The sequence below is a fragment of the Acipenser ruthenus genome, chromosome 7 (assembly GCF_902713425.1).
Source record: "Acipenser ruthenus chromosome 7, fAciRut3.2 maternal haplotype, whole genome shotgun sequence".
Lineage (NCBI taxonomy): Eukaryota > Metazoa > Chordata > Actinopteri > Acipenseriformes > Acipenseridae > Acipenser > Acipenser ruthenus.
The window spans coordinates 34684140-34700813 of record NC_081195.1 but is presented as its reverse complement, the minus strand read 5'-3'; the positions used below and the strand labels follow the sequence as shown (position 1 = coordinate 34700813).

The window sequence follows — 16674 nt, the reverse complement described above, 5'->3', positions numbered from 1 at the left end:
AAGAAAATACTCTCTCAACAAAAAACAGCAATTAACAATTACATTAATATAAACATCTTGTATGGTGCAAAAACGAGAAATAAAATAAGCTCCAGACAGAGCTATGTAGCCTGGGGGAAGAGCACAAAGTCAGCCAACTTGTGTTGTTGGATGTCTGGGAAGGAGCGACATGAGCCGCTGGCTTCACGCTGGTCACAAGGCCGCAGTGGGACGTAACAAGCAACAGGCTGTAGTGCACACAATACGCCTGATTATTATTATTATATTCCTTCGAATTTAAGATGCAGCCCAAATTTCCCACCCTCATTTTGAGGAAAAAATAAATCAAATAAATATGCATTTACAAATATACAACCTCAATTACACACAGCTGGACAGAGTCACTGGAAGGTAAGGCAGATGGGCCCGCTTCATCCTGCCGTGGAGACTTCAGCCATCGATCAGGGTATTCTGCACAATACTCATTAAGTGTTTTTCTCTTGCACTCCATTTTTAAATCAAACTAGTAACTGTCACCGTATACCTGTAGCAACAGCTTACCTACACCTTAACCTGCTAATTTCAAAATAGGCACTTTGAATGACAGGCGCTACAGCTGACAAATGAAAGTACACAGTCAGTGCAGGTCTTGATTGACAGTCATTTAAACGAATGAGAGCATTCTAGCACTGCTTCAGGTCAACAAGATCTGTCAGAAAGGATGAAATGACTGACAGTGAAACTACACTAGCCTATTAAGGGACCACTGAGATGACAGACAGCGACCCCTAGCCATTCACAGCGCAACGAAGACAGGACAGACAGCAAGTATAAAAACTACACAAACTAGAGATGATTTCTTAAATTACTATTTTTGGTAAGAAAATAAAAAATAGCGAGTGGTTTTACAGACGTTTATCCTATGTAAATTTATTTTACTCGAACTCATATTTTTGGAGAATTCCACGTTTAATGAGTTTTACCGATTAAAAATCGACAAGTAGCAAGCCTAGTCATGGATGGTTCGAGATCAGGCAGCAACGTTTTGGTTCATCTTTTCTCGGCAGTCAGTCATGTTGCCATTTGTGTACTCGGGTAGTCAGGTCTTTTGTTGAGGATTTTAATACACACATCACTATACTTTACTTGAATTTAAGACGCAGGCTATTTGAGAAGCAAAAAATGGTTAAAAAAAGGGCGTCTTAAATTCAAAAGAATACAGTAGTTTAAATATCACATATAATTTATGTAAACACAATAAATGCAAGATATATACAGAGAGAAAGAAACGTTGTACTTGTCTGAACAAGGCTTTCCAATCAGGTGTGAGCAGTCCTCAGGGGCAGGCCATGACTGCGTCACAGGCTCAAATAGCAGCTTTGGTTTACAGTATTTCAGGATTCCGGTCTTTAGGAGGTAAATACTCATTCAGTAATGGTTACATTTCGTACTTGAAAGGGAACTGGAGAATTATCCATAGCTATTAAAAGCACTCAACAGTGCTTAAATTAGAAATGGTAAAATAAACAACACATTCAATGACAAATGTTGCACTGAAGAAACAGAAAAAAAGTGTCATTCAATTTCTAACTGGAGAATGAATCTGGGTAAGCAAGGACATTCAGCCAATAAAAAAATTCTTACCCAGAATTTTTGTAGATCAAATGGCATTTTATTAAGAGCAATTAGCTGAACAAAGTTGGAGCTCGCCTCGGTAAATATTTCAAGGCTGCACTTCCAATCATAATCTTTGTGACAGCAATTTGTTACTGAGGAGGAGGAGTTTCTTAGCACGAGACCTACAAAGTTATGGCAACACATACTGTATTAGGTAATCTTGTTAGCTTTATGTACTTCAAACAAGGTTAAAATGATATTGACCTGCACAGGGATTTAGGGAGGACACTAGCGTTGATAAGACCCAGATTTGCAAACAAGAATTCCATGTGAACTGTAATGTCCACAGAGCAGACATGAACTCAGAATGATGGCACTTTACAGCACAGCACCCCCTAGCACCATTCTGGGGAACTGCACTGGATTAACCCACAGCACTTCATGCTCCACCTAGCACACCAACCCTGCCCAGCCCAAAGCTGACATCATCACATTCAAGGGTGCAGGCTCATAAAGCCTTGTTAGAGTACCTGCCGCAAACAGTTTGGGTTTCAGACAAGTAAATCTGGAACCAAATAAAAGGCTTCCAAATTGTTTACAAATAGTTAAAATTAAACTGGCTGAAGTCTGATTTGAAACAAGCATTTACAAGTCCTTGTTTTTATTTTCACAGTTTCACAGTAGGACTGAACGATTAATTATTAGTGTGAAGTATTCTTTGGCATTTTGCCAGTTCCTATGCCAGTTTCCCATCCAGGTCCGTGTTTTCGGTTTACACTAGGTGTCGCTGTGTTCTAAGAGACACTTCTAAAAGGAATATGAGGTTAAACAAACTGGCAAAAGCACCTTGATGGCAAAACTCAACCCTCCCTATTCCTCAAAAACTGGGAGAGTTAGAACACTAGAGAGGAACTCATGAGGTTAATTTAAGGACACACTTCCTAAATCTCAAGCTGCTTGTTTCTTTAACAAAATCAGGATGAGTAATAAGAATTGATACATCGGGGGCCAATGTTTCAGAACAGAGTCACCCAACTTCATTTAATTTAACCTGCAACATCAATACCAATTTAAAAGTACAACAGACTTCCTAATCCAAACCAGTTGGTATCGGACACAGTTCCTATTTGTACTGATTGTAATCAGTAAAATAGCAAAAGTGTTTAATTATTTGTTTTTATATACTGACATAAAAAAAAAAACAGTAAAACCCTTTTAATTAATTACACGCTCATTACAGATTTATGATACTGAAGTTTGTCTTTTTAAACATCAGAAAGCATTTCATTCCAAAAGAATGGTTTGTAATATAAAAGACACAGGGTGTTAGATTAGCGACAACTGTACTGTAAAATACATTTCTACACAGACACACACTGTGTCTTTCTAGCCATGCCAGTACCTTATTCTTCATGAACTTGGAATGGCTGCGATAGACCTCCATCTGCTTCATTTCTTCCTCCCGCTCCTCAGTGCTGACGGCTCCGTTTGACTTGAGCATGTGCACCTCCTCTTCCAGGTTCAGAAGCCCGCGCTCCAGGGTGCCGATCTTACTGTCCTGAGAGGCAGGAGCGAGAGAGAAACAAGATGATGAAAAAGAAGATGATGGCGGCATCCATTGTAAACCTCTCGGCTTCGAACACCTCAGCATGTTACGCTGTTATCATTGGCAGTATAAATAGCAAGAGCAAGTGGGTGTATGACAGGTTCGATTCTCAGTGAAAGTAAAACCTGATAATGGATCTGCTCGCTTAGAATGCAGCAAGAAATATAACGATCTCTGATGTCTGTGACTAAAGGAGGAGGAGGCTGTAGATGGATAAATTTAACAGGATCCTTGGGGTGGGGAGAGGGGACACTTGTGGGTTGTGTGCCTCTGCCACATGTAAGTGCTAATTGGAGTGGTGACAGACCATGAGCTTTGCACATAATTGGAAAGCTGCGGTAAATTACACCTGGAGACCGGCAAGCAGGTGAGAAAATCTATTTGGCACCTATCCGTCCCAAATGACAGGAATAACAGTATCCAGGGAACCCTATCAGGTGCATTCGTTATAAAAATGTACGCTGTAAAATGCGTACTATATATCAGTAAATAAAGATATAGCAGGAAACCCAATGTACAAGCAGGGATATTTTCCAACCCCCAATCTATATACAGTGCAGTCCATTTATAAGAATCACATCCGTCCCAGGTGATTTGATTCTTATTAGCGGTTGATTCTTATAAGCAAACCGATATGATTACTGTGGTGCAGAATCAGTATGTTAGTATGAGAATGATAAGAGCTTGTTCCCTGCAGTGTAATGGGTTGACCACTAGATGTCATGGGTTCCCGCATGTATGCACGCCCACGAAAAATCCACAGGTGCTTTCCTTAACGAATAATGGATAATAGTCAATTGGTTAACTGCTTGTTAAAGTTAATGACACCTCGATAGAAACGGCTTAGCCGACAGCTTTGTGATGGAGGTATAGAGGAAGGAAGCAGAAGTAACAAAAAGAAACCAAAACTTGAGTAACAGATCTAGTGTTTGTTCCACACAATGTACTGTTAGTTAGTGCTCCAGCTGAGAGCTAGGTTTATTTTTTTCTTTTATTAGCGGTTGTTTCGCCACCGCAGTGTAAGAAAAATAGAACCAACACCGGTTTAAAACTGTAAATCAAGACTCCAGCCTGATAATTTACAGTTTAAATACAGTATACAAATGTCAATGGTGCTCAATCACCGAGGACAATACATCAAAACAAGTCCTCGTGGGTAAGCAGCTTGTTATACGACCACAGTTATGACTTGTTTACTCAAGGCTGCAGAATCCTATTTTACTGCAGTATACTTGAGAAGCGATCGTCTCGTGAGGGTGCATAGTTTAACTGCCATGCGGTATTACATGTAATGGCCTTTGAATTAAAATGACATTACAGTACAGTATTTTACTGTCAGGACTACCACTGCATTTAAACATCTATGGCTTACTTATTTTCTGTTGCGATGCAAATCACAGTTTTTCATTAAACGGAGATGCAAAGCTCTGCAATCCCCTCCCCTTCTCCTCACCGCACCATCTACATGCATATCACAGAATAACACTGCTGTACTCGGTATGTATTCAGTGAAAGTGTATCCACTTTATTGAAACACATTTTCACTAACAGAGAACACAAAAAACATACCTGCACAACGCAGTGGCGCAGTCACGGTTGATTACAAACAATGCAGTGTTTCCTGCATTATTGCACTATCCACGCTGCACACGTGCCTAATCACGCGAGATGTGATCAAATTCAAATTCAAAAACAGCTTTTATTGGCTGTACACATCATTGCACTTGATTACATGTATTACATGTAGTCAGTTTGCCCCGAAATGATTCTTATAAGTGGACTGCTTGATTCTTAGAAGTGGATTATTTCAGCATGGTTAGCATAGGAATGATTTTGTCCCAGTGGTTTGGATCACTATATGCGGGTGATTCTTATATTAGTGATTCCTATAAACAGACTGGACTGTACTATTTAAACAATTCACTTTACTGTTTACAGATGATCTCATTTTAAAAATGAAACCGTACCCAAAGTAATTTGTTCATGATTTTTTATTTTTTTTAGGATGTTTGCAATCATTCCAAGTGGTTCTTATTGCAATTATCATTATTTGTTTATTTAGCAGACGCCTTTATCCAAGGCGACTTACAGAGACAAGGGTGTATGAACTATGCATCAGCTGCAGAGTCACTTACAACTACCTCTCAGCCGAAAGACGGAGCACAAGGAGGTTAAGTGACTTGCTCAGGGTCACACAATGAGTCAGTGGTTGAGGTGGAATTTGAACCGGGGACCTTCTGGTAACAGCCCTTTTCTTTAACCACTGGACCTCACAGCCTCCCCAATAACTGAAACACCGCGCTTTTAAGTGTTTCAATAAGTCTGTGTGGAGGTGCTTTCATCTGAGTTCAGGCAAGCAGAGCTGAGAAACAGCTCCTGAACTCCCTTTCAAAGCACCTTAACACCGACTTATCGAATACAAAGAAAATAAATAATTGTAAAAAAAAAAAAAAAAAACAACACTGAAAGATTGCAAACATCTTAATTTAAAACTGAAAAAAAAATGCAATTTGAAGCTATTTATTCTTGTGAATTGGGTGACGAACTCTGGCTACAATCAAGCGGATTCCTCAAATTGTGTGGTGCCTTTGTGATTTGAACTGATCTGAAACACAGAACTACAGGATGTGAAAAGCATGACAATTAGCCCTGATTCACCCAGCCCTGTGATCAGTGCTGCCACCTGGAGAAGCTCACCTTCATTTCGATGACGGTTTGCAGAGCCTTGGTTTTGGCAGACTCGGGGGCCCCTTCATACCGGCGATGGATCTCCTGTGAGGAGTAACAGGGAGGATGGTAAGCAGAGTGACAGGGCGGTGCATTTCAAACACACAGCTCAAACCAACACGTCCTTTTTTAAACAGTTTACAGTTATAAATGGATGGAACAGTCTACAAGGTGAAACAGTAGAAACGGTCTCATTAAAACAGCTCCCATTAGAAGAGAATGGTGTGCTATTGTGAAAAAAGAGAGTGAACTCGTGTTTTAGATCTCACTTCCGACCGGTGAGGGCACTGGGGAGGAGGAGCAGGCGGAGCCGCGGTGCGCAACGTCACAGACCTGGTCGGGAAGCGCGGTGGCAATCACGCATTGGCTGACGGCGGTTGCCCTCACTGACCAATGGGGATGGGACAGGGCGTACAAAAGGGGGCGTGGCCCGGGGTTCTGTTCCTTCTGGCAAGGTACAGTGTGTGTGTGTGAGAGAGAGAGAAACAGGAGATACAGAGATACAAACAGGGAATTAAAGAAGGAGACGGGGAGCAAGGAAGTGGGTGGTCGTGATTGTGCATACCTGCTAACACATTGCTGTGTTAGCAGCACATTGCTGTGTACCCCGGCTCCCCTTTATTTTGTTTATTCTCCTTGACTTTTTGGTGCCCATCTGACGTTGGTTTTACGTTCAACAAAACCGGGGGCTTGTTAAGGAAAACCTGATTCATTCTCATTCTTTTACACCACATTCCGCCATCTTGAGTATAATGCTTTGTGAATGTGGATCAAAAACAATAAAGGTGTTAAGCATTATACACCTACGATATAAACATGCTTTCTGAATATTAAATCGAAGCCGATGTCGCCAATTGTGATACCTACAGCTGTAAGAACATGCCTAGCGACAGTCTGCACAATACTGCCTTTATTGTTTTCTTTACATAACACAATCTTAAAACTCTCTGCATTTCCACCCCACTCTCCTTCACAGGCAGGCCTGGTTACGACGGCCTGGGTTCAGATGCATCTTGTGATGATCAAACAGAGCTGAAAAGGTCTTGAATAAACAGCCTCTCATGAAGGGAGTGTTGTGGGAAGATGAGAGGCAGAGTTCAGCAGCAGCTCAGGGGCTGCTCCTCTTCCCTTGCAGGCAGCTTGTGTTAGTCACTGATCAGCTGCTCTCCAGGGCTACTGTGTTGCACTTCATTATCTACGCTCATAACTCACACAGGTTTTGTTATAAAGATATAGACTGCAGAAAGGATAATGAGCCTGGAGGTTTACAGTTATTCAAAAGCCCTAAAGCTAACGTTGACCTGCTTACTAATGGCACACGCAGTGTTTTTATAAGTAGTCTTGTTTAGAGGCTTGTTTCTATGAAAGTTTATAAGGCTTACAGTATAACTTGTCAACGTCTTGTTGGCTATGGCATCATAATGGTGGGTTACAGATTTTTACAACAAACTGTTCCCCCAAAACCCCCCTCGCAAATAATAGATATAAAAGCATAATTATATGCAAGGGGGGTAACAGTTCTTTATATGATAGGATCTCACAACAGAATTGAATTGATTGTATTGTGATACAAGACCAAAAGCACAGCACAGCTCGCTGTCGTTCACCAAGTGGTTCTTGAATGGTTACATTGTATTGTGACATTAGTGCATCGCTACACTCTAGTATACTAGTGTAATTTATGTTAAGCAAACATACAGTACCTTGCAAAAGTATTCAGACCCCTGACCAATTCTCTCATATTACTGAATTACAAATGGTACACTGAAATTTCGTTCTGTTTCATATTTTATTTTAAAACACTGAAACTCAAAATCAATTATTGTAAGGTGACATTGGTTTTATGTTGGGAAATATTTAAGAAAAATAAAAAATTCAAATATCTTGCTTGCAGAAGTATTCAACCCCCACACATTAATATTTGGTAGAGCCACCTTTCGCTGTAATAACAGCTTTAAGTCTTTTGGGGTAAGTATGTACCAGCTTTGCACAGTGTCGGAGTGACTTTGGCCCATTCTTCTTGGCAGATTTGCTCCAGGATGTTCAGGTTGGTTGGATGACGCTTGTGGACCACAATTTTCAAATAGTGCCACAGATTCTCAATGGGATTGATATCAGGACTGTGACTGGGCCACTGTAGGACAATTCACCTTTTTGTTCTTGAGCCACTCCAATGTTGCTTTGGCCTTGTGCTTGGGATCATTGTCCTGCTGAAAGGTGAATTTCCTCCCAAGCTTCAGTTTTTTAGCGGACTGAAGCAGGTTCTCTTGCAGTATTTCCCTGTATTTTGCTCCACCATTCTTCCTTCAATTTTAACAAGATGCCCAGTCCCTGCTGATGAGAAGCATCCCCACAGCATGATGCTGCCACCACCATACTTCACTGTAGGGATGGTGTGTCTTGAGGCATGGGCAGTGTTAGGTTTGCGCCACACATAGCGCTTTGAGTTTTGGCCAAAAAGCTCTATCTTGGTCTCATCTGACCACAAACCCTTTTCCCACATCGCAGCTGGGTCACTCTCATGCTTTCTGGCAAACTCCAGACGTGCTTTCAGATGGTACTTTTTGAGTAACGGCTTCTTTCTTGCCACCCTCCCATACAGGCCAGTGTTATGCAGAGCTCTTGATATGGTTGACTGGTGCACCATTACTCCACTCCCAGCCACTGAACTCTGTAGCTCCTTCAAAGTGATTGTTGGCATCTCTGTGGCTTCTCTCACAAGTCTCCTTCTTGTTTGAGCGCTGAGTTTTGAGGGACGGCCTTTTCTTGGCAGTGCCTGAGTGGTGTGATGCAGCTCCCACTTCCTGATTACTGATCCAACTGTGCTCACTGGGATATCCAAACACTTTGATATTATTTTGTACCCTTTCCCTAATCCATGCATTTGTATTACTTTATCTCTAACTTCTGTAGAATGGTCTTTGGTCTTCATTTTCCTTCAGATTCACAGCAATGATCTTTCAACAGTGGGGTTTTTATCCAGAAAATGTGACAGCAACTTTAATGGTTCACAGGTGGAGGCCAATGGTAAGGTAATTGTGTCCTCATTAGGGCAATTTTTTTCATCGGTGTAAACTGGGAGCTTCCACAGCACAGGGGTTGAATACTTATGCAAGATATTTGAGTTTTTTATTTTTCTTAAAAATATTTCCCAACATAAAACCAATGTCACCTTACAATAATTGATTTTGAGTTTCAGTGTTTTAAAATAAAATATCAAACCAAACGAAATTTCAATGTACCATTTGTAATTCAGTAATATGAGAGAATTGGTCAGGGGTCTGAATACTTTTGCAAGGCACTGTATGGTGTGTGTTCTATGCTTTTTGGGTTAACATTTTGTTTTTCCAGAAGTAACTACAGAATATTTATGGGGGCACAATTTCTTAAAAAGCTTTCTTTGCTTAGAAACAAAACTGAAAAAAAAAACACAATAGAAGCATGGGCTTCTATGGCAGATGACCACCATCTTCCATAGGAAACATAGTGTGCGGTGTGTTTGTGTCAGTACTGGCAGGAGATGCAGCTTGGGTAGCTTCCCAGTGGGCCCCACCATGGTTAGAAAATGAGTCAAGTGAGATTGTTCCCTATTATGGTCAGACTGGCTGTCTGAATTTTGCAATGTAAGCACTAAATATCTAAACTATTTCCCCCCCAATTAAATGTTCCCTATTAAAAATGCAATTGACCTCCAGGACCCTGTACTAGATCAATCCTCTAAGACATACGTTTTTTATCGAGCTCTTGTCCTTTTAAATGGCGTTGCTCATGAATGTCAGTAGAATGCTTTATACAACAGGGATGGAAATAAGAAACCTATTGCATAGCAGTTTCACCCATTCCAAGCTTTAATACCAGCTTGACTAGCCACAGTGTGTGTACGTAACAAGCTCTGGTGTGCGTCATTAACAGAGTAAACAGGACTGGATCAAACTGCTATGCAACAGGAGTGTTATTTCCACCCCTGTACAACCTAACACTACACCATCAAGTAATAAAGGATCAATGTCATGATTTCAAGCCCTGTCAGAGTTCTTATATATATACGCTGCCTTTTACACAAGCTCCATTACCAATGTGCACGAAGAGTTAATGTGTAACTACTGTAGCTCCCAAACTAAATACTCACAAACAATCCTGAGCTATCATTACGACTATTGACAAGGGCCTTTTACTGCACCGAACAAAGACAGAAAGTCCCTGCATGGTACAGTGCAAAGGATGCTGTGCAATGTGATGTGGTCACTCAATGGAGCCACTAGGTGGCGATCCTCTCTTCACACTTGTCTAAGTTAATCCCTTATAGTTCCCAACATGACAAAACTGGACATTTTTAAACACATTCAGATGGGAGGTTTCATCTTAAAACTTAAATTTATCAATCAATCAATCAATCAATATTTATTTTATATAGCGCCCTTCATAGTGGACCACCATCACAAAGCACTTTAATTTATAAACGTGGGTTCTTTGTGAGACAAAACCCATACTAGGATTTTGGGAAATCATGGTTGTTAATAACAATAAATAATACTTTCGAAAAAAAATAAGCTGACCTTCGTTATGTAATATTGGGGCTGAATTTCAACCCCTCCTCCTTCCTCTGCAATGCCCTTGTAATGTCTATGGCCTAGGTTATAAGTTGTACATTTTGTAGCAGGTGAAGGGTACATGTCAACAAACAGAACAGGCCACTCTACTAGCTCTGAACCTGTTAAGAATGTGTTTAAGAATGTGCTTATTGCAACATATTAGCAGCACCTACACCTTTAATTTCAACCTGTAGATCTCACACTCAAAAGGTCAAGACAAAACATTCTGAACGTTTAAACCCAAACAGATAAATACATTAGGATCACATTGTGTGTTTTTTTATTTAAATGTAATGACTTCTAACATCTTCATATAGACTCTCAATATGATCACAGGATACTTGGAAACATATAACACATATATACAACACACAAAAAGAAGCAAGTAACCAAGATAGGTCTCAAATGGTTCCTTAATTAAGTTAAGTGGATACTGTAATTAATAACACAGGACTAGAGATCCTTCCACTCTCCCAGTTATCGGGGTCAGATATATACTTGGCTCCAGTTTAAATAATCAGCTCATCCTCCAGCTTCAACTGGCTTCATGAAACTGCTCTCCGATGCCTGGCCTGTTTCTATGACGACAGCAGACAATTCATCCATTATCATATGTGAAAAATCTTCCCTCAGCTGCCCTCAGTAAAAGGTACCTGATCATTTTGGTGTGTGCGTTTGTGTGTGTATGTGTTGCTCCTCTCAAGGAACAAGCATCAAAATCAGCTTTCCTTTATGTTCCTTTAAGACACACCTGAGCTTGTTACCGACACACTGTAGCTCAGCAAGCTGGAATGAGTAGAAGTGCTTGCTTGTCCTTCTGCCCATGTCCCATTACCAGCATCACTAAGAATTCAACGAAAATGTGTGTATCTGCCCATTCCATGTGCTGTTCCTCACCTCGCGGAGAGCGCCATTCTCCTTCTCCTTTTGGTCCAGCAGGCTGTCCAGGTGGTGGACATGCATCTCTGCCTCGGCCAGGCGGCGTGTGCGCTCGTGGTCCTCCTCGCTCGCCTTGGCCGACAGCCCCTTGCTCTGCAGCATCTCCAGCAGCTTCTTGATGGACTCGTCGCGGGCGCCCAGCGTCTGCTTCTGGGTGTCGATGCGTAGCTCCATCTCCTCCAGGGTCTTGCGCAGCAGGAAGAGCTCCTTGGCCTGCCGCTCGTGCTCAGAGTACAGCCGCTGGAAGTTCTCCTCGGTCAGCTCCGAGGCCAGGGGCTGGCTGGGGCGGCTGCAGCTGTCCTGCTGGAAGAGCTGGTTCAGGTCTCTCTGGATCCGCAGCTCATCCTGAAGGGCCTGGATCGTCATCTGCAGGTGCTGGGAGAGAGACAGAGACAAGAGTGAACAGGGCAGGCATTGACACAGGACAGGCGGTACCCTTGTAAGAGTTTACCATAGTGAAAACTTAGCAAAGTGAAAGCACAGGTAAAGCCCAGAGAGGTATAGTAAAACATATTAAACATGGCAACTATAGTAAATTATTATTAATTCATTTGTTTATTTATTAGCAGATGCCCTTATCCAGGGAGACTTACAATTGTTACAAAATATCACAGTACAAAGTATCACATTATAAAATATCACATTACAGAATATATTAATACAGATAAGAGCAGTTATGAAAGTACAAGATCAAATTTAAGAACAAAATAAAGAATACAGTAAGGTAGAAGTAAGAGCAGTTATAACTTACTGTAAATATTTGCTTATATGAGTAAAGTCCAGTAAGAACATGTAGTAAGTGTGATAAATGGATGAGAATGATTTCAAATAAGAGCAAATACAAAAAACATGAGTATGGATACCTATAAGAGTAAAATCAAATACAAGATACAGCAAGTAGTTATAGTTAGGAGCAGTACTGAATCCAGCAAGGTATGGAGCAGTTCAGTGCAAGTACAAGCTGATGCAAGTACTGGTACAATTGGGTGCCATATATTCCAGTATAGTTGAGAGTTGAGGTTTACAGATGCTGTCTCAACAGGTGTCTTGAGGAGGCGCCAGAAGGTGGTCAGGGACTGAGCAGTCCTGATATCCATGGGTAGGTCGTTCCACCATTGAGAGGCAAGGGTAGAGAAGGAGCGGGCTCTGGAGGCGGAGGGGGGTACAGCTAATGTGCCGGTGGTGGAGGAGCGGAGGGGGCGAGAGTGAGCGGAGAGAGAAATTATAGTCTGGAGATAGGAGGGAGCAGAAAGGTCAAGGAGAGCAATAGGCGAGTACAAGAGTTTTGAATTGGATGCGAGCAGCGATAGGGAGCCCGTGCAGAGAGCAGAGCAGCGGTGTAGCATGAGAGAGAAACGAGGATGGGAAAAGACAAGGCGAGCAGCAGAGTTTTGGATGAGCTGGAGCGGACGGGTAGCAGAGGCAGGGAGGCCGGCCAGGAGGGAGTTGCAGTAGTCGAGGTGGAACAGCACCAGGAGCTGCGTGGAGTAAGTCGGTGAGGAAGGCGCGAATTCTCCGTAGAGATGTAATGAGAACAGGAAAGAGAGGGGTCGAGGGTGACACCAATGTTCTTGGTGGATGAAGAGTGAGACAGGGTGGTGTATTCAAGCAGGAAAATGCATGAAATAACTGAAAAAATAGATTTTTTTTTCCAGTTTGGTCAGGCTGCAGCTTATATTCTTTGACGGTCCAGCTATCAAACTACTTGTTCCCTCCTCTGACACCATTTTCCAGCAACATGACATGAAAAGTGCGTTCATGAGACATGTAATGCTTGACTTGTACTGTAGAACACTTACTCATTTCCAAGTTACAGTATGCATTAACTGTAGTCCTTTTTTATGTAACTAAATGCAACTTATTTTTTCACATAAAATGTAATCTATTACCACATTTTGTTATCTGTCTAAAAAAGGAACCATTGCAGTTACAGTACAAGTTACTGAAAAATGTTATCGGATTACAGCAATGTGTTATGCATTACTCCCCAACACTGTTGGTAAGGGAAATCAATATCAGTAATCCTCACCAACTGATATTGATAATGAATTGTTCAGAGAGCTTTGTATTGTTGTGAATGTTGCAGGTTAATAAGTATTCTGTATTGCCTTTCTGTTGTTCTGGCAGCACTCTTATCTGGCATGCATGAAAACTGTTTTAAATTAAAACTGTGATTATCTGAACCGTGATTATCCAAACACCTCTATTATCCGAACAGACCCTCAATTTCTGGTATTTACAAAACGGTGCAGTACTGTATGTTCTACAATTTACAAGATAAAGGGGTGAATTGCATTACTTTTTAGGTGGTTTCTTGATTGAGAAAGTCATATAAAAAATGTCACCGTCATAATTTGATTATCAGAACAATTCAATTATCCGAACTCCCCGGGCCCAATTAGTTCTGATAATAGAAGTTTTACTGTTTTGTGGTGGTTTATTTGAACGTGCATCTCAAATAGTACATGGAAATAACCTATACCTACTTTATCATCAGCTGTAATCATTTGTTCAAGCAGAAAACGACTAATCAATCAATAATTCTGATCATAGATGCAACACGATTAATTGTAGCACACATTCTGTCCATCAGGTGGTGATGTCAGCATGTGAAGGCAAGCTAGAACATTGTTTAAATAGCCTTCTGTGCAATACAGGCCTACACAGTTAAGCATGCGCATCATTTATACAGAAAAATGTATTTCTTCATTTCAGCAGATACATATTAATCTCAGTTTAAATATGATGCATTTCACACAAGGTCCATTTCTTTATCCACATTTAAAATACAGAGACTGTTACAGTGCTTATGTCTTAATGCCCACTATGTTCAGAAGGGACGCAATCATTTCAGAATATAAATAATTTCAACTGAATCAGATTAACGTGCTTAATAAATGACAGGGGCGGATTGGATCAGTTTTAAACATGGTGGGTACCCATTCCTTATTTTTTCTGACTATATTATTCGTTAGGTTTAGCACAAAATGCTAGCACTGGATCAGATGCTTTGTGATCTGATTCAATGCAGACTCCCTAGCCCCCCCCCCTTAAGTATTTATACAGTACATACTGATTCTTCTAATTGCAATGACTTTCATTCAAACACACTTGTGGCGGAGTGTCCCGTCCCTATTTATTATTATTTGTATTTTTGTTTGCGGCGCAGATAAAAGCGCCGGGTCTTTTGTTATTGTTTTTTATATTTATAATTTAAAAACCCCGTGAGGATGCATGACTGATCAGCTACTGATTATTTAACTAGCTGACAGTCACGCATCCTTACTAAACTCGTGCAGACTGTGGCCGAGGGGTAATAAGATAATTAACAGCTAGTTAACCCCTCGACCAGCGTATAAGAACCTGCAGCTGTCCGTGCTGCAGGGTTAGGTGCAGAGAGGAGGTACGGGGAGATAGAGAGGAGGTTTTACTATGAGTTTAATAAGACTCACCTGAGCTTGTTACATATATGTAGTAGATAATCAAGCTTGTATTAAAACCTGGAATGGTTGAAACTGCTATTCAATAGGAGTCTTATTTCCATCTTTTTTTGTTGGAAAGCTCTTGAAATAAGCTTTACAATTATAATTTCCGTTATTTTCTGCCCACATGGAGAAAAATGAGCTCATCAGAATGGCCATTTTTACCATCTTTACAGATGTTTTCACAACGTGGGCATGAGTTACACTGCTCTTCCTTTTGCACAAACACCTAAACAAAGTCCAGGGGTTTGTCGTCTCTTTGAATTGGTAACTTAGTTTGAAGACCTGTACATACTTTAGAGTGCTTGAAGCTGCAAACACTTGAGTCTCACATGCTTGTGTGCTCTGCAAAACAATGCAGAGTAAAAAAACAAAAACAGGACACTTTACGACCAGGGATGAGAACCACCGATTCAGAATAAGATATTAAAAGGACGGCACAAAGTCATGTTTCCTAATGGGGTATAGCTCTTTGCCAGCACCGACCCTCTCAAATACATGTTAAACATTATGGACAATATGTACTTTTCAGTGCTGCGCTTTGTTTATCTGCCATTAAGACAATGTTTACTGTGTGCCCAGCCGAGATGCACTGGACCACTTTAGTGAATAATTGACTTTCAATGAACACAGTTCTGTTGTTCCTTTGGTCCCGGCTCTCTCTTAGGAACATGGCTATTCCAGGAGACATGGTTCTGTTCACCCACCATCATACCCTGGGCACACTGGTTGCCAGGCAACTACAGCTGCCTGTGCAGTGAAAGTGATGTAACTCACGAACGAGACAAACATAAACAAAAATAAACCAGCAAAAAAACCCACTGTGTACTATATTTTTATTTCAAAATTGTATCTGATTTTAATCTATCCAACAGCTTGCAGTACACAAGTATGTAACGCAGTTATCATAACTACATAGTATTATTATTTTTGTTTATTACAGTTCATGTCAGGGGTTAAACCTTTCCACAGAAAATGCTGCAACATCAAAAATAAAAAAACAAACAAACAAAAAAGAATAATTGTAGTCACCATGCAATGATGTGCTTTCTGAAATGAAGGGGGTAATATATAAAAGTCAAAACCTGTATAAATATGTAATACCTTTATGAAAAGAACCCAGACAGCCTGAACATATTGAATTTACAATGGGACGTGCAAGGTGACAGCCTGTCGGAATTCCTATCCAATGTAGGCTACTAAGAGACCGCTTCAGATGTGATCTACCATGTTGCATGTTTAAACACAACATCAATATGCTGTATTTGGACTGTACTTGCTTCTACAGTACCAAAGACTACAGGTTGCCCTTGCAGCCTTTTCAAACCCATTAAAAGCCCTTAAATAGGATACTTCAATACAGCCATATTGTTGAGCTCAATGAGCCATATATAGCTCAAGGACGGGACGTTGGACAGCTCTGCTTTAATAATAATAATAATAATAATAAGAAGAAGAAGAAGAAGAAAGCAAAGCTGGTCAGGGACGACTGGTATGTAAAGAAAAGAAAGAAACTCAGTCACATCATCATTTGCCTTGTTGCAGCATAGCATGCGCGGTCTTACTTTGTCTGTACTACTTTGTCATTTCTGTCTACAGACAGCGCTTTATTTTTTCCCTCTCTATCATTTACAACCCCAGAAGGGACTCTCACGCCCAGCAGTATCACAGCTCTTGAGATGCAATAAGCGATCACATTTCCGCTTCCAAAGCATTCATCACCGGAGCGCAT

The 16674-nt window shown here is 40.9% G+C and overlaps 1 protein-coding gene across 10 annotated transcripts in view; it reads right to left on the bottom strand.

Moving 5' to 3' along the window:
• Window positions 1-16674, bottom strand: part of LOC117414964 (ELKS/Rab6-interacting/CAST family member 1) — a 374494-nt gene that overhangs the window by 310337 nt on the left and 47483 nt on the right. For all 10 annotated transcript variants that reach the window (XM_059026821.1, XM_059026823.1, XM_059026822.1 and 7 more), the window contains exons 3-5: window positions 11419-11835; window positions 5900-5974; window positions 2999-3154 (exon numbers count right to left, since the gene is read on the bottom strand). In XM_059026821.1, the coding sequence (XP_058882804.1) occupies window positions 2999-3154; window positions 5900-5974; window positions 11419-11835 (648 nt within the window). The remainder of the gene's footprint in view (window positions 1-2998; window positions 3155-5899; window positions 5975-11418; window positions 11836-16674) is intronic.